The sequence below is a fragment of the Corythoichthys intestinalis genome, chromosome 8 (genome assembly GCF_030265065.1).
Source record: "Corythoichthys intestinalis isolate RoL2023-P3 chromosome 8, ASM3026506v1, whole genome shotgun sequence".
Classification (NCBI taxonomy): domain Eukaryota; kingdom Metazoa; phylum Chordata; class Actinopteri; order Syngnathiformes; family Syngnathidae; genus Corythoichthys; species Corythoichthys intestinalis.
This window is the reverse complement of record NC_080402.1, coordinates 14,654,013-14,673,748: the sequence shown is the minus strand read 5'-3', so window position 1 is coordinate 14,673,748 and position 19,736 is coordinate 14,654,013. Positions and strand designations below refer to the sequence as shown.

Sequence of the window (19,736 nt, the reverse complement as noted above, 5' to 3'; positions counted from 1 at the left end):
CACAACCACGCCTCCGCGCCATGTTGTCCGTCTACTTATCGTGTATACGCACTAACGCTACGTAAATTCCCCCTATTATGGCGTGTTTTTCTGCTCGTTAACATTAATAATCATAATGGTGAAGGCGTGTGTGGCGGTTGGTTGCAGTAACAGAGAAGATAGACGGAGAGACTTGAAGTTTTACCGAATTCCGAGAGACCCGGAGAGGAGAGCGAGATGGACTGCTGCAGTTCAACGAGAAAACTGGGCTCCAAACAATTACCACGGATTATGTAGTAGTCATTTTATATCTGGTAAGATGCATTTAATATATATTTAGGGGGTTTTGGGCTGACAACCACAATTAAGATCATTGCGAGGCTAATCGCCGACAACATACAGTGTCAAATTCAAGATGCTTATTTCTTCCACCATCATTACATTTTGAATAATATTTAGCTGGTACCAAGTGAAAGAAGCTGGCCTCGTCTACGGATCATCAGTTAAACAGGTGTGTCCAAACCGTTTGCGAAGGGGGCCAGATTTGGTCTGGTAAAAATGCCACATTTACTTTATTTTTTTTTTCCATTCATTCATAATTTCAACAATCTCGCCGTTGTGGCGTTCTCTTTCGGCACTCGGGCTCTTGCGAAATACTGCTGCTGTGAAATTAAACTAGCTTCTAGTTGCTATACTTTCTCGCTGCGTATCTTCCCAGTAATGTTGTCGTACATGACAGCGTGTCTTGTTCGGTAATATTATTGCGTCACATTAAACTCTTTGAAAACAGCGACTGTCTCTTTGCAAATGAGGCAGACACAGTTGTTGCGCGTTTTATTGAAGAAATAGTCCAATATCCACCTATCCTTGAAGCGTCGGCCATCGCAGTCAACTTTTTTTTTTTTTTTTTGATTGTCGCCATTTTAGAAATCACACAGGGTAATGTTGCTTAGAGTGCTGCTCTTAAAGTTTTTCAAACTTTTGTGAGAATAGGCTGATTTTGTGTGGACAAGATAGTTGTAGATATCAGGGTAGCAGATGTCAGGCAGAGAGGGCGAAGACAGCGGGTCGAAAAATATCGATTTAGGCATCAAATATGGATCTGGCGAATGGATAGACTGAAGCTTTTCCACATAATGCCTTTTATGCAACGCATCCAATGAGTTTACAGCGTCTGAAAGCACTGGGGCTTCCATGAATTGCTCTATAAACTGCCAGATACAGCGACACCTCATTCTGTGACGTCGGTGAGTAGGGTCTATAGTATAGTATAGTATAGTATAGTATAGTATAGTATAGTATAGTATAAATTGATAAAATGTTAATAAAACCAAAATTAATACAAGTCACATGAAGAAAAATGAAAATACACTCTATTTATGGCCCCCAACATTAGTTTCTTTCTTTTCTTCTTCTTTTGTTTTATAAACCTCACAGTATTTAACTCACTGGCTGCCATTAATAGTTGCAGATTTCCAAGCCATTAATAGTTGCAGATGTCCAATTCATTTAAACAGGGAAGACTGGCTGTGAATCCACATGTTTCCAGTGCAAGTGAAGGTGCTAGACGCCCAATCCATTTGGACTAAGCTGTTTGGTAGCGGTCATTCGCTTCCAGCCTCTTCTAGTCAAAATAGTTTGGCTGTCTAGTGCAGTCAGTAGCAGCAATGTGTATTAAAAATAATAGGATTAAGTGTATTAAATGCGATGATGATGATGCCTGTGATGTCCAGACACAAGGTTATGAGAAAGGAAGAAGCAGGCGGACCACAGTCTGATTTATCGCTCATCTTAACGTAGTGCTCATCATTTCACAGCTAATAATTCAGGCTGTTTACACCAACCAGCCGCATGCTTCGGTTGAGTAATTACAACCTAGTGTTTTTTTTTTCTTCTTTTGGTTCTGTACATGCTCTAAGTTGTAATTATTCATGTCCATCTTTATCATTCTTACTTGTTAATGGCGTTCTTTAAATACTGCTGCAGCCACTTGGTTTCCGGATTGATGCAAACTTCTCTGTTGCTCTTCAGCTTGGCACTGTAGGATGAAGACAAGTGGAATTGGAATATTTCACTGCAGTTTTTTAAAGGTTAGTTTGCAAGACTTTGCACAAAAATGACAAGTAACAACAATATTTTCCCTTCTCCCCTAATTTTATATTCAATTGATAAAGTAAGGCAGTGAGATATAGTATACCCATGTCTGTCCACAGCTGAAATAGGACAAGTCATTATTTATTTTAAATTACAGATTCCTTTTGCCATCTGAGCCACAATGGAACCATTTTCCCAAACTGAAAGTGCTACCGGTAACTTCTTATATGATTTTTCATCACATACACAGCACAGTATGCGCTCTGTTGAGTGATATTCTAATCTGGTGTCTTCTTTCTTGATACATAAATTCATGGAAGAATGTATGTGTTACATTCAACTTTGACCCTCATCTTGGGTTGCGTCTTGCTTAGTTGCTTCTAGTTTACATGTGAGCCTAAGTGTTTTTTGATGACTTATATAAATCAGGTTTATTGTAGACATGAATTTAACATTGCGTGGTTGTTATGTTGCATCCTTTTCCCAATAAATTGTCTGTGAAACAAAAAGAGTAACATTTTAAAAGCTTCTTTGGCAAGATCAACTTGAAGAATTGGAACACTGAGAGCCAGTGATGTGAAGACAAACGTTCATAAATGCACAACATGAGGTGAGATTCATTATTCCCGTAGGGGTATAAATATCATCTTGTGAGGTGATAAAAGGTCAAGTTAATGACCTACTGCTGTGCAAACACTTAAAGGATTATGTGCTGGTTCTGGACATTTTTAGCTTATCTGTAGCTTATAAATCACAACAATATATTTGTGTGGATATCAAAGACAGCTTCAATATTAGCACCAATGTCCTGAAGGGATTTTTGATTTGATATCAAATAATGATTGAAAATGATGAGACACGTTTAACAAAAACGGCAGACGCGAGCACCTTAGCTAAGCCGTAAAAGTCTTGCAACATATGTGATCTGCAAATGTGACGCTCAATAAGCATGACAGGCTGTCAACCCCTGCCCAGCTGTGAGAAATTAACACTCTTCTGTTTCCACCGGCGAGCAGCTGCAGCAGTAGAGCGAATGAGCTGTGCAAGTACATTTTTTTAAAAATCAACTGAACATGTAATTCAAATTAGTTAAATCCTGACAATCCCTTTTCATGCTTTGTCTTTGATTCAAGATGGTTAAAATGGATCATGCCTGTAATGGATCTGCACACTTGGAAAAATGATTTCAGTAAAGCAGAATATCTATTTTCTGGAAATATAATTTTCGTCTTTTATATTCCTATTTCAACTGACAGTACATCAGGCGTGGCTTGCCACTAGCTGTACTCAAACATGAGAGTAGGCAGACAAAAAAAAAAAATAAAAACTTGGGTTATGTTCTACTTAATCTTGTGATAAAACACAGGGTCGAAAACATCTGTGCACTTTGGTTTGATGTAAACCTTGAGTTTGGAGAGTTCTTTTGATCTGACTGGTGGTTCAATTTAACTGCGATTGAACCAAATGATTAGCGGATACAAATTAGGGTTATTTTAGACGGTGTTTTTTGAAAATGCCCAACTACACCTTTTTAGGCTTCAAAAGAAGGGGTCTCCATCTCCCGAAGAAAAAAAATCTATTTATTATTGTTAGAATAAAAAAATCACGGATTCACCATTACACTATTATTTTGTGAAAAGTGCGTTTTAACTTTGTCCCAATCACCTTCAAATAACTGCAAAACAGAGGATTTTGTTTTGTTTTCTGGATACCTTATGATGCAATATAATATGCTTCATGCTCCTTTTCATAATTCCCAACGACAGAGCGTACCTGTTTATAAGCCACACCTCCCAAATTTAATAAAAAGCAAGAAATAGAATACACAGACGCCGCACAAAACACTTACACAGCTGTAAAATCGTTGCATTAGTAGTTGTGAAAGTGTGATATGAGTACTGCCTGTACTTCGAGGGGTATGTGAAAGACTTAGTGAATTTAATCTTCAAAAGAGTTTTTTTTTTTTTTTTTTTAAATCCGCTACTGTGCATTTATCAAGTACAGTTTACATGTATTCAACTTGAACTACAAAAGAATCAGATTTAATGTTTTAAAGCTGTTTCTTTTAAAATTATTATGAACAACCTTTAATACCATTTAACTCTATTCATATCGAAGCACAGTGTCAATATTTAATCTGTGGCTTAAATACAGCTCTGTGTTAATTCTAACTAGAAACTGCAATTTCTGGAGAAATGACGATGATGCTTTGCTGTGGTAGATACAGATCTATCAGGTCGCTTCCTCTTGATTTGAGGACATTTCGGGGACATGTCCCGTTGATATCAGCTCACTTCCTGTTTATTTGGTGACATTTCGGAGACGTGTCCTGTTGCATGGCTGTCAATGGCACCGACTTACTTGGGCGCCAGTTGAATGTCACTGGGCTGTATAGTAGGTTTTTGGTCAAAAATCACAACCACACAGGTTTTTCTGCCATTGAAAATGAATTGGAAATTTGGACGTACATGGCCGTCAATGGCATGGACGTGCATGGCTGTCAATGGCGATCGACTTACTTGGGCGCCAGTTGAATGTCAATGGGCTGTCATGGTAAATGGTCAAAAATCACAAGGACCTATGTTTTTCTGCCATTGAAAATGAATGGGAAATTTGGACGTACATGGCTGTCAATGGCATCCACTTAGAAATGAATGGGACAGTTTTTGGCGAATTTTGGGCGAACCGTAAGCTTTTGGCAAATTCTGTATACAACTTTTGTGCCTCTTACTGTCCTGTAATTTGTGATGTGTAAATTATGCAATTTGGTCAAAAATTGTAGGACGAGATACATTTGAAAATCTTTTTTTTTTTTTGCCTTCAAAAATCCCACGTTCACGGGCGAATGAACATTTTTGGGGGGTCATTCAAAAAATTACCTGCGTCACACAAAAATTGCGATCATTTTGATATTTGAGTGGTGGCGTTCGGTTAAATGGTTTGGGCTTTGTGGGGCGCTAAAGAAACGCAAAAAAAAAAAAGAATTTTAATATCTGGGCCTTTGCTTTTCAAAATTCTTTAATAAATCTTTAATAAATTTTAATGTAACTTGAACTAAATTGAGTCTATTGACAAATTAGTTCAAGCACTATAACTATATTTATTGCATTTATTGTTTCTTTATTTTTTTTATAAATTTTTATTTGTTTATTTTTCTTTTTTTTATATATATATATTTAAATTAATTATTTATTTATTTCTATTTATTTATTTTTATTTTTTATTTTTTGTTTTTAATGTATTTATTGCATTTATTGTTTCTTTAATACACAGGTGTCCAACTCAAGGCCCGGGGACCAGATCTGGCACAGCATGTCATTTTGTATGGCTGAAAGTAAAACGTGCATCGACGTTGTGGTTTTCACTGAAATTAAATTTAAATAACATTTCTGTATACCTCAATGAAAGACTGAGGACGACAGAAATCAGATAGTTTTCAAGTTTTTTCCCCCCTTTTAATTTAAAAAACAAAACAAAAACGAATGTTTTTTAAAATTTTATAAACAAAAAGAAAATATTTACTGTTTTTTTCCTTTTTTGGAATTTAATTTGAAAAAAGAAATGAAAACATTTCCAGGTTTTTGTATATTTCTTTAATTAAATAATGTAAATTAAAGAAATATACGTATACATTTATATATCATTAGCATATTTGCTATTAAGAGGCTCAAAAATGAGAATTCACACCATTGTTAGGTCAAAAAGAGTGTTAAAAAAAAGTTAATTGTTGTGGACTGCTTAGTGCTAGCTAACATGTTTGCATGTTTGCATTCTATAATTAAGTACTTGTGTGTGCGCAAGCTCGTGAGTGATGGAAAAACTATATAAATATTTAGTTGAAGATTTGTAGCAAGACAAGTCTGGGGCCGGCCAACGTGGGGGTCTCACACCTTTGTGGCAAAAGGTCATCTGTGAGTTTTAGCACCTGTGAGGGGAGTCTTTCTCCTCCTTGCATATCTCCATCACACTGCACCACAAATGAAACACCCCGTCTCGACTTTGACCGGCCACCTTCTGTGTTCATCACCTCACTTGACCAAATGGCAAGGCGCATCTACACAAGAATCAACCTCCAGTCCCTTGAACCAACATGTCAGCATGAAGCTCCGTAACTGGATCTGTGTTTACTTTCTCTCCCTACTTCCCCTCTTCATTTATGAGGGGACCTCCATCCTGTTTTTGATGTGTCCTCTTCTGTCCTGTTTATCTGTCTGCTCGTCTGGCCCGGCAATTCGGAGCTTCACCTCTAATTGACTTGGCTAGAATTTGAGGGCGGCAGATAGTAATTACTTCACAGCAAGTTAATACCAATAGCATGCTGAGATGAGTGAGGAGAGGGTCATATTGGGGAGCATGGTGGAACACTGTTTGAGAAGGAGGGGGGGCGTCACAGAGAAGTATTATGTTACTTTAGTGTGCTTTCACGTGTCTCAATGGCGATATCAGCAGAGAGAGCTGAATTTCGCCTCTCATCTTGCCTAAATGACTTTTTGACTCCTCCCGTGGCCAGTCGCATCGCTGTGTCCTGTGCGACCTTTTGCTATTCATTCACGCTGCAAACAGTCACAAGTCACCCCCTCCTCATTTGGCAGCCTTTTGGCTGTGAGGCTTCTGCTACCCAATTTTCTATAGCAAACTAATGAATGAGGCTTTTGAGTTAATGTGTTCCAGACCAATGACATTATACTCGGACCTTGTTGTGCTGCGCAGGCAGCAGATAAAGAAAAAAAAGGGACACAGGGGGTCAGCAGAAACACAAAGGTAATGACTTTGACCCTTAATTATTGCTTCCTTCGCATAACATAAATAGCCCCCCTAAGCTCCGGCCGCCACTTCTTTCCTCATTCAGAGGGCTTTAAAGTCAGGCCTTTTTTCCAGGTTTTTAACACAGAAAAAGAAGGTTCAGCACTGTAATATCACAGAGTATGTTCAGACTTCATGTCCGTTCTGACTTTTCTGCCCATATGTGACTCGTATCTGATTTTTTTTTTAATGCAGCGTGAAGAGTCCAATTCAGATTTCTTTCAATTCTGGCCTAGGCCTGTTTTTTATGTTGAAATACATCAGATATACAGGTAGTCCCCAGTTTACGGACGAGTTCCTTTCCTGCGCTGGCGACGTAACCCGAATTTCCACGTAAGTTGGAATTAACCTTTTAAGCACCGCAAAATAACCATCCAAAAAGTCGAAAAGTATTGTATTTTATTTAATGATGGAGGATGCACTGCCCTCAGGTGGCAGAATTGGGTCTGGCTGGATTGTCGCCTTGCAGTCTCATCTGACATGGATAAAGCACAGCTGTGCTCTGGTATGGCCCATATAAGGCTGTAAGTTGTTTCAGCTAATATATGTTTGTGTATGCATTTGTAATTAAGTTTAGCGCTAGTTTGTGGAGTTATGTGTGAGCGATTTCCTATGAAAATACATTAGCATTCGTAGCATTTGAGATAACTGACTTTTGTTAAATTAGGCTAATTTAATCGACTGTGCTGGCCAAAAGTATTGGCACCCCTGCAATTCTGTCAGCCAATGCTCAATTTCTCCCAGAAAATGATTGCAATTACAAATACTTTGGTAGTAATATCTTCATTTATTTTGCTTGCAATGAAAAAACACAAAAGAGAAAGGGGAAAAAAATCACTATCATTTTACACAAAACTCAAAAAAAAAACTTTGAAAAATCATGTGATGCTTCTTTAATTTGTGTAATTAACAGCACCTGTTACTTTCCTGTGGCACATAACAGGTGGTGGCAATAACTAAATCATAATTGCAGCCAGTTAAAATGGATTAAAGCCTTAACCTCTGTCATGTGTCCTTGTGTGTACCACATTGAGCATGGAGAAAAGAAAGAAGACCAAAGAACTGTCTGAGGACTTAAGAAGCAAAATTGTGAGGAACCATGGGCAATCTCAAGGCTACAAGTCACTCTCCAAAGACCTGAATGTTTATTTGTCTAACGTGCGCAGTGTCATCAATAAGTGTAAAGCCAATGGCACTGTGGCCAACCTCCCTAGATGTGGACGGAAAAGAAAACTTGACAAGAGATGAGGACTCAACAAAAGATGGTGCGGATGGTGGATGAAGAACCTCGACTAACATCCAAACAAGTTCAAGCAGTCCTGCAGTCCAAGGGTACAACAGTGTAAACCCATACTATCCGTCGGCGTCTGAATGAAAAGGGACTGTATGGTAGGATACCCAGGAAGACCCCACTACTGACCCAGAGACATAAAAAAGCCAGGCTGGAGTTTGCCAAAACTTACAGGAGAAAGCCAAAAACGTTGTGGAAGAATGTTCTCTGGTCAAATGAGACAAAAGTAGAGCTTTTTGGGAAAAGGCATCAACATAGAGTTTACAGGAAAAAAACGAGGCCTTCAAAGAGAAGAACACGGTCCCCACAGTCAAACATGGCGGAAGTTCCCTGATGTTTTGGGGTTGCTTTGCTGCCTCTGGCACTGGACTTGTTGACCGTGTGCATGTCATTACGAAGTCTGAAGACTATCAACAAATTTTGCAGTATAATGTAGGGCCCAGTGTGAGAAAGCTGGGTCTCCCTCATAGGTCATGGATTTTCCAGCAGGGCAATGACCCAAAACACACTTCAAAAAGCACTAGAAAATGGTTTGAGAGAAAGCACTGGAGACGTCTAAAGTGGCCAGCAATGAGTCCAGACCCGAATCCCATAGAACACCTGTGGAGGGATCTGAAAATGGCAGTTTGGAGAAGGCACCCTTCAAATCTCAGAGACCTGGAGCAGTTAGAATGGTCTAAAGTTCCAGCAAATCATTGATGGATACCGGAAGCGGTTGTTTGCAGTTATTTTGTGTAAAGGTTATACTACCAAGTATTAGGCTGAGGGTGCCAATACTTTTGTTTGGCCTCATTGCTAGTATAATAAAATATTACTACCAAAGCATTTGTAATTGCAATCATTTTCTGGGAGAAATTGAGCATTAGCTGACAGAATTGCAGGGTTGCCAATACTTTTGGCCAGCACTGTACTAAATTTACATATTGATCAGATTAGATGGGAGTTTGAACCCCAATTGTTTTGTGTCAAGTGTTTTATTGTTAAAATCCGTGTCGTTTCGAACATTAGTGTACATACTCTATGTACAGTGGGGCAAATAAGTATTTAGTCAACCACTAATTGTGCAAGTTCTCCCACTTGAAAATATTAGAGAGGCCTGTAATTGTCAACGTGGGTAAACCTCAACCATGAGAGACAGAATGTGGGAAAAAAACCCAGAAAATCACATTGTTTGATTTTTAAAGAATTTATTTACAAATCATGGTGGAAAATAAGTATTTGGTCAATACCAAAAGTTCATCTCAATACTTTGTTATATACCCTTTGTTGGCAATAATAGAGGCCAAACATTTTCTGTAATTCTTCACAAGCTTTTCACACACTGTTGCTGGTATTTTGGCCCATTCCTCCATGCAGATCTCCTCTAGAGCAGTGATGTTTTGGGGCTGTCGTTCGGCAACACGGACTTTCAACTCAACTCCACAGATTTTCTATGGGGTTGAGATCTGGAGACTGGCTCCGCCACTCCAGGACCATGAAATGCTTCTTACGAAGCCACTCCTTTGTTGCCCTGGCTGTCTGTTTGGGATCATTGTCATGCTGAAAGACCCAGCCACGTCTCATTTTCAATGCCCATGCTGATGGAAGGAGATTTTAACTCAAAATCTCTCGATACATAGCCCCATTCCTTCTTTCCTTTACACAGATCAGTCGTCCTGGTCCCTTTGCAGAAAAACAGCCCCAAAGCATGATGTTTCCACCCCAATGCTCCACAGTGGGTATGGGGTTCTTCGGATGCAATTCAGTATTCTTTCTCCTTCAAACACGAGAACCTGCGTTTCTACCAAAAAGTTCTATTTTGGTTTCATCTGACCATAACACATTCTCCCAGTCCTCTTCTGGATCAACCAAATGCTCTCTAGTGAAATGAGATGGGCCTGGATGTGTACTGGCTTCAGCAGGGGGACACGTCTGGCAGTGCAGGATTTGAGTCCCTGGCGGCCCATTGTGTTACTGATAGTAGCCTTTGTTACTGTGGTCCCAGCTCTCTGTAGGTCATTCACTAGGCCCCCCCGTGTGGTTCTGGGATTTTTGCTCACCGTTCTTGTTATCATTTTGACGCCACGGGGTGAGATCTTGCATGGAGCCCCAGATCGAGGGAGATTATCAGTGGTCTTGTATGTCTTCTATTTTCTAATAAATGCTCTCACAGTTGATTTCTATACACCAAGCGTTTTACCAATTGCAGATTCAGTCTTCCCAGCCTGGTGCAGGTCTACAATTTTGTCTCTGTGTCCTTCGACAGCTCTTTGGTCTTGGCCATAATGGAGTTTGGAGTGTGACTGGCTGAGGTTGTGGACAGGTGTCTTTTATACAGATAATGAGTTAAAACTGGTGCCATTAAGACAGGTAACAAGTGGAGCCTCGTTAGACCTCGTTAGAAGAAGTTAGACCTCTTTCACAGCCAGGAATCTCGCTTGTTTGTAGGTGACCAAATACTTATTTTCCACTCAAATTTGGAAATAAATTCTTTAAAAATCAAACAATGTGATTTTCAGTTTTTTTTTTTCCCACATTCTGTCTCTAATGGTTGAGGTTTACCCATGTTGACAATTACAGGCCTCTGGCCGCCTCTCTAATCTTTTCAAGTAGGAGAACTTGCATAATTGGTGGTTGACTAAATACTTATTTGCCCCACTGTATGTCAGAGCTTTACAAATTCTCAAAAATTAAGGAAGTAAAAAGCTTCAAAAACCACAATTGCCTTGTTTGCTGTCAGTCAAGCTGAAAGACTTTACGTTTAGTGAGGACAGAAAACATCATATTAATAAAGTAAAAAATAAGATACTGTGAGGTACAATAAGGTACTATGTATGCGATTGGAGACAAGATGCGGACTAGACTCTGGCGTCGTAAAGTCGGAATCACATAAGTCTAGTACGTCGTAATGCGGGGACTACCTGTATACCATCAAAATAGTTGTCAATTCATTTGATAATTACTTAGTAGTCAATTCTTTGTGGTGGCCACAGTTGGCAGACAAAATGGCTCTCCAAAGGAAAACAGAGCCCCGACAAAGAGGAGTTTGACACCCCTAGTTTAGGCAGTGCTAATGGATATCTGATGTGTAGCTGATACTGATGTGCCCTGCAACAGAATTATGGTTGCTGCACATTGTTTGTGACTATAGTTTATTTTTAACATGAAATTGGTTTGTTTTAGACTGGACAATTCTCTTGGCAAAGGTTTCTTTGTAGCAATGCTGTATCTCTGCCTTGAGGTTCTGTTTCTGCATTTGCACAATTTGAATTCTCACACATGTCGATCTCCAAGTAACAAAAAACACTTTTCTTTGAGTTAGTACAAAAGTGTTGTACCACTTGGCAACCTGTGATTTAGCACTCACTTGAATTGTATTGGAATTTGTGAAATCCAGCTTGTCCTGATGGCTAGATACCCCTTCATGTCGTCAGAACTTGGCAGAGTATTTTATGTGAACACATGAAAATCTAATCAAAGTAATGAATAAAACATGTCTTGTTTGCTTGCGTTGTTGCCTAGCTGCTTCAGCCTTTTACTGGACCTGCTCTTTGCAAAGAAGTTTGCCAAAACTAAAGTTCAATAGACTGCACAACCTTGACATGATTTAAATGTCACTAGCAATATTTGGCCAAGTCAGTTATCTTGCCTGAAATACCCATATCAGACAAACCATCAGCATACATTTATTTCAGGTGCTAATCTTCTATTCTTTGTACTCACATGACTTGAAAGGGACAGTTAGGCGTGTGGAGGAACTTGAGCTCTTTGATGGAGCGCTGAGGAACCGTGTTTAGCGTTGAACGACACCAGCATCTTTCCACAAGACTGATGGGTTTTGCTGCAAAAACAACAAAAGTTTTACCAAAAAAACAAAAAGTTATTTCAGAACGACAAAATACAACTATAAAAATAACACGCCTGTACCTAGACGAGTGATTCTCAAAGTGTAGTACAGGAAGCACTGGAGGTATGAGTACAGTTTTGTTGTATTTAACTTTTAAGTTCAACACATTTGCATTGCATTTTGTTTTGTATTGCTTGTTTTGACACTTTTATCTGAACATGTTTATTTAGCTTAGGTGCAAACATTAGTTTTCTCCTACGATGCTAACGATTTTAAGAAACACTTGATAATTTTTCCGTTTGTCGATTTTAGCGACACCGGTGGACAAAAGCGGTAGTGTTTTGCCTTAAGGCAAACCTTGCCTTGGTTTCCATAAGGCCCAGCGCTGTGTTTCCCATAAGGACAAGCGCACAAGCGCAAAGTGACGTAAAATCATCAACCAACCAACCAACCCAACCCAACCCACCCCACCCCACCCAAAATCAATCTCCCGGTCACCTGCACATGGAACAAACAACATTTCTGTTTCCAGCAGCTGTGTGAAGGATGAATAGTAATAAGACAATGAATCCAGTTCTGGCTAAATAATAGCATATGACAGTTAATAACTGTGTGGTTTAGTGTAGCTACCCCACCCTACCCGAACTTGTCAGTGCTGGTGAGTTGGGTTGGGGTGAGGCTTTATTTTTTTCCTCCTCAGACAAAACTTTTTGTCTCTTTCGTTGCTCTGCCATCTTTGCAGAATTTTCGTGAAAGCATTGGCATTGACTTCAGTCTTTATAATGAATGGGGAAAGGAGGAAGTGATGTACGCCGTAAAGCAGTCAGCATATTTGTAGGTTTTTTTTGTGTGGCAGGGTTCTTGCCACCCTCCTCAAAGTTAGTGCCGGTGAAAGCAATACAGACCCCCTCAAAATATAAAAGTGTCATTTAACTAGCTGTCAGTCGACATATTATCACAAATGTTATGAAAATATTTTATAAAGGTTGAAAGGCTACCTAGTGTTGCTTTAACTTCAAATATTTTGTCTTTATTCCTGTGAAATGATTATTCTCACATATTATAATTTTATTCTTATAAATATTTTAAATATAAAATTTTGTTGTATACGGATAATAAGGTTGTCTTCTGTCTTGTCTTGGATATTTTTATACAGTGCTCATTTTCTCAAAATGTCACAGTTATTTTCATTGTTTATTTTATTTTTTTTTATCTTATAATATGACTTAATGAGTACCAAAATTATATTTCTTTCCTATGCAAAATGACATAATTTTTTGTAACATTACAACTTTAGTCTATGATCTTCTTTAATTTTTTATACAGTGCTTATTTTCTCCTTATGTCACAATTAATTTCATTATTTTATGTTTTACCTTATAACATGACTTAATGAGTACCTTAATTATATTTCTTTTCTATGTAAAATGTCATAATTTTTGTAACATTACAACTTTAGTCTATGATCTTTAATCTGTCTTGTTTTGATGACCACTTGGGCCTTCTGTACTTCTGTATTTTAATGTTGTTTTAGTGTAAGAGCCAATTACTCTACAAGTGGTATTTTTTTCTTCAAAGTTTGAGGAGGAGTGTTCTAGACCATCACACACACCACTTTGTAATATCCGTCCCTAAAAACAAAATTGCACTGCATTATGTGAAATACCAATGACAAAAAATGGTGTGTGTCAATCTTACTTACTTTATACTATGAAAATCAAAAGATTGATGAATGAAATTCTTATCAGACCACTCAGTTGAGGATAGAACTTTTTATCGAATTATACAACAGGCGATTACACCCCTGAATTCCCTCATTAGACGTACTAAAAGCGTGTTTAATCCACTGTAACATCTTTCCAAAGCATGGGAACATACAACTTTATCTGCGATTGCTCTTGAAAACATATTCATTAAAAAGAGATTAGTCCTTTTTTTTTTTGCCCACGCTCTTTTTTTCCACACAAGAATTTTAGCTTTTCACTCAGAACGTATTCAGCCTGACCACTCTCCCACTAAAGGGTCCTCAACACCCCATTTCTAATGTCGCCCTCTTTCATAAAAGAGCCCTCCGCGGCTAACGCGGCCTGAGTGGAAATCACCCAAAGAACATTCTTAAAATGATTACAAATCACCCGTGTGCCACCAGCATGGAGGCTCGCGGGGCCCCGCGCAGTAATGCAGATGCAATCTGATAACGCCAGACATCAAAGTATGATAAGCACATTCCATAAGACAGCTTGCGGCCGGGTTCTAAAAAGGCCTTACGATCAAACTTTTTTTAAAGTGAGCATTTGCCTTTGCACTTTAACCCTTCAAAGGGCAAGTTACTATTTTTTGCTAACTAAAAAACAAATCATAACAACCTGGTGTCCAACTACATGGACATCACATCTACAGTATGTGGACATCACATCTACAGTATGTGATTTATTTGGCTATTTATGTAGGCCATCTACGTGACCAAGGGCATAGGTTTTATTTCAAAATTGGTAGGGACAATAAAACAGCACAACCTGACTAACCTAACCCTTTTTTTCCCCCAAAACTGCTAAAGAAACATTTTTAAAACTTCCAGAATAAATGTCTGGATTTAATTAGCAAATTTAAATTGCAATATTTGAACATAACTTATATCAACACACAAAATTAATTAGTGCTGCAACAATTAATCGATTAACCTGAGTATTCAAATAGAAAAAAATATTCGAATTAAATTTTATTGCTTCGCGTATTTGTTTAATTAAAGTGCCGTTGTAATGGTTTATTTTGAAAGTGTTTGCATTTCGTTTTATTGATTAGGGTGGATACACTGCCCTCTCGTCCACCTCATTTCACATGGCTGAATCCAACTGCTACCTGGTAAGACCAACGTAAGCTGAGTTTTTGTGTGAGGTAATGTTTTTTATGCATTCATAATTTATTTCATAGGCATATTTAGACAGTTTTTTGTGGGAATGTGTCTGAACCATTTGTTAAGAGCATTGTAAAAAAAAAAAAAAAAGTTAGCATTTTATAGCATTTAAGCTAGCGGACTTTTGCTATATAAGTTAGCCAATTGTTCTTTTGTTGTACATAGATCCTTATTTATTGATTTATTGATTGATTTATTTATTTTAATACCGTTTGAGGCTCAGCTCAGGTATTTTAACTTTTCATGTTCCTTATCCGATTAATCGATTATTCGAACTAACTAGTTCATCGATGAATCGACTACTGACATAATCGATAGCTGCAGCCTTACAATAAATACAAACTTGTTAGTAATCTCTTAGCGATGTAGGAATGCTAAATAATCAACATTTGTCTTCAGACCACTCAACATCGTCAATCTAAATAAAGAAATTAAATTTAACTGAAAAGCTTTAGTCAGGGAATAACAAAGATAAATAAAAATGGAGCCTTCCTTCAGGTAAAATAGTACTGCTTTTGTCCACAAGCACAGCCAAACTCAACAATAATTGAAAGCTCCTTAAGACCACATAGATACAATAAAAATCGGAGAAAAGGGGGTTAACCTCAGTTCATTACTTTTCTCACCATTTAATTAACGTTAACATTAGAAAACACATGCAGAATACACTTCTCTCTAAGCAGCTTCCTACTCGAGTTTTGCAGGTTAGCAAATTCACACAGTTTAATGTTGTTCTAACTCTGATGGACGTCAGACTTTCAGTAGCAAAATTAGTGGTGTGTTCCCCACCTCCACACAACATTGACGTCTTTTTACATTACTTACAGCAGCTACTGCTGCTGCCTGAAAAAAACTTCTAATATTCCTCGTCTTCGAAGGGGGCAGAGGCATGTTGTCGACATTTTGTATTTCTGTCGGGGCTGTGAGTGTGCGGGTGGTCAAGTCATCAGCCAATCAAATGTGCGTTTAAGAAAAAAATGGACTGTCGCATTCAGCAAGTGACAAGGGGCAAATGTCAGTCCAAACATAACATAAATATTTCGCTTAATAATGGTAGGGTTAATTCTATCCTGACAACATTTGGGAAGACTATCTAAATTACCTAGATAACTGAAGTCTTTATATAATGCAAAAAAGTTTGCTTAAAAGTTGGTGGGGACAATTGGAGCATCCTGAAAAGTTGGTAGTGTTAAGTCCCTACTGTCCCTATGCAAACTTACGCCCGTGTACGTGACCTAAAATGTGATGTCAACATATATGGTTGCCAGATCTTAATTGTAGTAATATTAGTACTTTAAAAAAAAAAAATCAGTAAAATAATAGGCAAGGCAAGGCACATTTATTTATATAGCACAATTCAACACAAGGAAATTCAAAGTGCTTTACATCACATGAAGATCATAAAAATCACATTTAAATCAATACAACGTAAGAACCAAGACAAAAGATCGCATTTAATCACAAATACAATAAAAATAAATAAATAAAAATAAAACAAAAATATAACAAAAACTACTACTACTAATAATAATTGAAATCAGCAATGGAGATAAGCACAAGAGGAATAGAAAGCAGGTAGATTGAAATATATAGCCAGTTATGGATATGCAGTGCTAAACAAAAGCGTTTTTAGCCCTGATTTAAAAGAGCTAACAGTTTGAGCATACTTCAGACGTTCAGGTAACTTTTTCCAGAGGTGAGGAGCATAATAACTAAATGCTGCCTCACCCTGCTTGGTTCTTGTTCTTGGAATATGCAGAAGACCCGTTCCAGACGACCTTAGGGGTCTAGATGTCTCATAGGAATCTAACAAGTCAAGCATGTATTTTGGTCCAAGGCCATTAAGTGTTTTGTAGACGAGCAGTAGTATTTTATAGTCTATCCTTTATAATCTATTTATAGTCTATCCTAATAATCTGTGGCGACCTTCCTCAAGAGATTCACTGGGGTGCTGGAGCCTACCCCAGCTAATTATAGGCAGTAGAAGCAGGGCTCACTCTAAATTGGGTAATTATAATTCATTATCATATTTTTGGTATTATTTTTCATTCATTTGTAATGAAATACAACTATAAATTAATACAATGTTGATACAAATAGATGAAAAACTTAACTGGAAACAACATATCAAATATACACGGGGCAAAATCTCAAAAAACATTGTAATAATAAATAAAGTAGTAGATAAAAATCACTCCATACGCTATACAGGTTACTACTAGTCTTTCCTTATTTGCAATATGTTGCCGAGGTTTGGGGCAAAAATTTCAAAACTTCGCTATATTTACTAAATATACTTCAAAAAAGGGCATTACAGCTCATTCACAAAGCTGGTTATCAGGATAATACAAACACACAAATTTTTTAAGTCAAAATTGCTCGTTTCCTGTCATCGTACAATACCAAACACCACAAATAATGTTCAAAGCTAGAAAAAATGATTACCTCAGAATATTCAGCAGGTGTTTACAAACTATGAAAAAAGTTACAATTTACAGGGATATTGGGACTTCAAAGAACCCAGATATCGGACAACAAGGAAAAGTTTTTGTGAAAAGTGTGGATTTGAAAGAATTTACAAATATTGGTCAATTTAAGAAACTGTATAAAGGTATGATTTTCAAAAAATATAAGGATGAGGGAGATATGGATAACAACTAGGGTGTAATTGTGACACATATTGTGATGTGGGATATTCGGGTTATTTAGTTATGTTTTCTGGGCTTGATTTATGGACTGGGCTTTGTGACACTTGTGTATAGGTGACATGGAGGGTTATATGGTGTGATTGTATATGTTTTAAATAAGAATTTAGATGTTTAAATGTATGGACTGGAACTGATATGTCAGAACTTAAGGACAAGAGGTGGGAGTAAATAAGTTTTACTTCTTCTCACTCCTTTCCGAATACTCATTTTGTTCTTCTTTTCTTTTATTTGATTATTGTCACTGGTTATTGGTACTTATGTATTGATTATTTGTAATAAACATGGTCAAACAAAAGAAATTACACTATTTTACTGAAATTACAGTATTTATGATTGCTTGGCGAACGCCACCAATTTATGTCAATCAAATCGATTGGACGTCTAGTGCCGTTAATGGCAGACAATGACTTAAATGAAGGCTCTATACAATACTAATACAACTGTATTTAATTATGTAAAAAACTAGTCTTCCTAATCAAACTAAGACCCTCCTAGTATGTTTATAACTCAACACCAAATGTGCCAAAACATATGGCTAAGTCCCAAGTAATATCAGCCTAATGACTATGCCCCATTCTAATGCAAACTAGGGGATCATTATGCAGCACGCACACTGAAGCCCGGAGCGAGCATCCGCTGCTATCACCAGCGCGTTGTTTATCCCTAATTAGAAACTAATTAAAAGAAAGCAAAGAGAAAAGCCAAATGCACACAAGTCTTTAATATGCAATCTGGGGGTGCTAGCAGGGCAGAAAAAACAAGCTTAACATAGTGCAGGCCAGCCAGCTCAACAGTCTGACTTGACACCTGGCAAAGAACATAAAACGCTAAAGTGGGGACACAAATTTGATTTCAGGAATTGTTACTAGAAAAGTATATTTTGTTATTAAAAACACATTTCATGTAAATCTTGTATGTGCAAAAACCTTTAAAAAACTGGAATAATTAAAATAGAAGATACATTTTTAGGCTGATTAAAAAAAAAATATATATATATATATATAATGTCAAGTTTATTTTCCTCCACAGTTTACCTACTCACTATACTGTTATTTGTACACAACAAAATAGTGCTAATGCTAAAAAACATTACAGTCATCCCTGTTTCTTTCACATTTTCATTGTATTTCAACATTTGAACATTTTAATTGAATAAACACATGTTAAGCATGCTGTTTTTGAGTGTGTGCATGTGTGTGTTTTTAAAGCAAACAGGGATATATAGTTATAGTATAGCTATCTAGTTTAAAAACAAAAGGCGATTAAAAAAAAACCCGGTAGATTTGGATTCCGCACCTCAAAATTAGTAACTCAACATTAATTGTGTTCCTCAATGTAATTGCTTTTCATCAGATGGTATTGATGTACTTGTAACACATGCAGTAGTGAATTAACTATCAACATTCACAAGTTGAATTAACCAAAACATTTCACATTTGAGATTCTGTGACATTTTTGTGAGGCTTCGCAATCAAATCAAATCAAATCATGTTTGGATAACAACAACATTATTATTATTATTGACACATACTGTATATGTTCAAAAAAAAAAAAAAAAACCTTAATATCCAGATTAACAATGTTTTCTTACCTCCCATTTATAAAGGCTTTACAGTCCACCTAAATAAATGAAATCAAACCCAGACTTTGTCATTCAGACTCACCGGTACTTGTAGGTCCATGTATGATCACGGCCAACAGAAGTAACAGTGGCAGCAGTTTGACATCCATGTCTGTGCTCGCTCAAGCTGCTCCCTCCGCTACAGTCCAGGGCACGACTGAGGCCGCCGGCGCTGTATTGTGTTTAAAATCCTGCATTAGAGAGAGCTAGAGGGGACGGAGGGAGTCCCACTTTCTCAGCTGGGGGAGGGCAGAGGGGGTGTCCCAGCATGGGAGGAGAGGAGGTGAGAGGTAGGCAGGGAGGAGGTAACAGCGGAGAGTTCAGAGGGAAACTTCCTCGCTTGCAAAAGAACTGGCAGGGAGACGAGGAGAAAGACTGATGGAAATTTGTTCGCTCCTTTTACTTTCGTCACACCACTTCCAAAAAATAAAGACCACTTGGCTTTCAGGAGGGTCTTCAGTATGACCTTGAAATGGGTGTTAGAAGTGAAAAGACATTAC

The 19,736-nt window shown here is 37.7% G+C and overlaps 1 protein-coding gene across 1 annotated transcript in view; it reads right to left on the bottom strand.

Moving 5' to 3' along the window:
- The window catches only part of cxcl12b (chemokine (C-X-C motif) ligand 12b (stromal cell-derived factor 1)), a 29,538-nt gene extending 10,139 nt beyond the window's left edge, over positions 1 to 19,399 (bottom strand). The window contains exons 1-3 of the mRNA XM_057842429.1: positions 19,280 to 19,399; positions 11,870 to 11,987; positions 1,934 to 2,017 (exon numbers count right to left, since the gene is read on the bottom strand). Coding sequence (XP_057698412.1) covers positions 1,934 to 2,017; positions 11,870 to 11,987; positions 19,280 to 19,346 — 269 coding nt within the window. The 5' untranslated portion in view covers positions 19,347 to 19,399. The remainder of the gene's footprint in view (positions 1 to 1,933; positions 2,018 to 11,869; positions 11,988 to 19,279) is intronic.
- Positions 19,400 to 19,736: the final 337 nt, after the last annotated feature.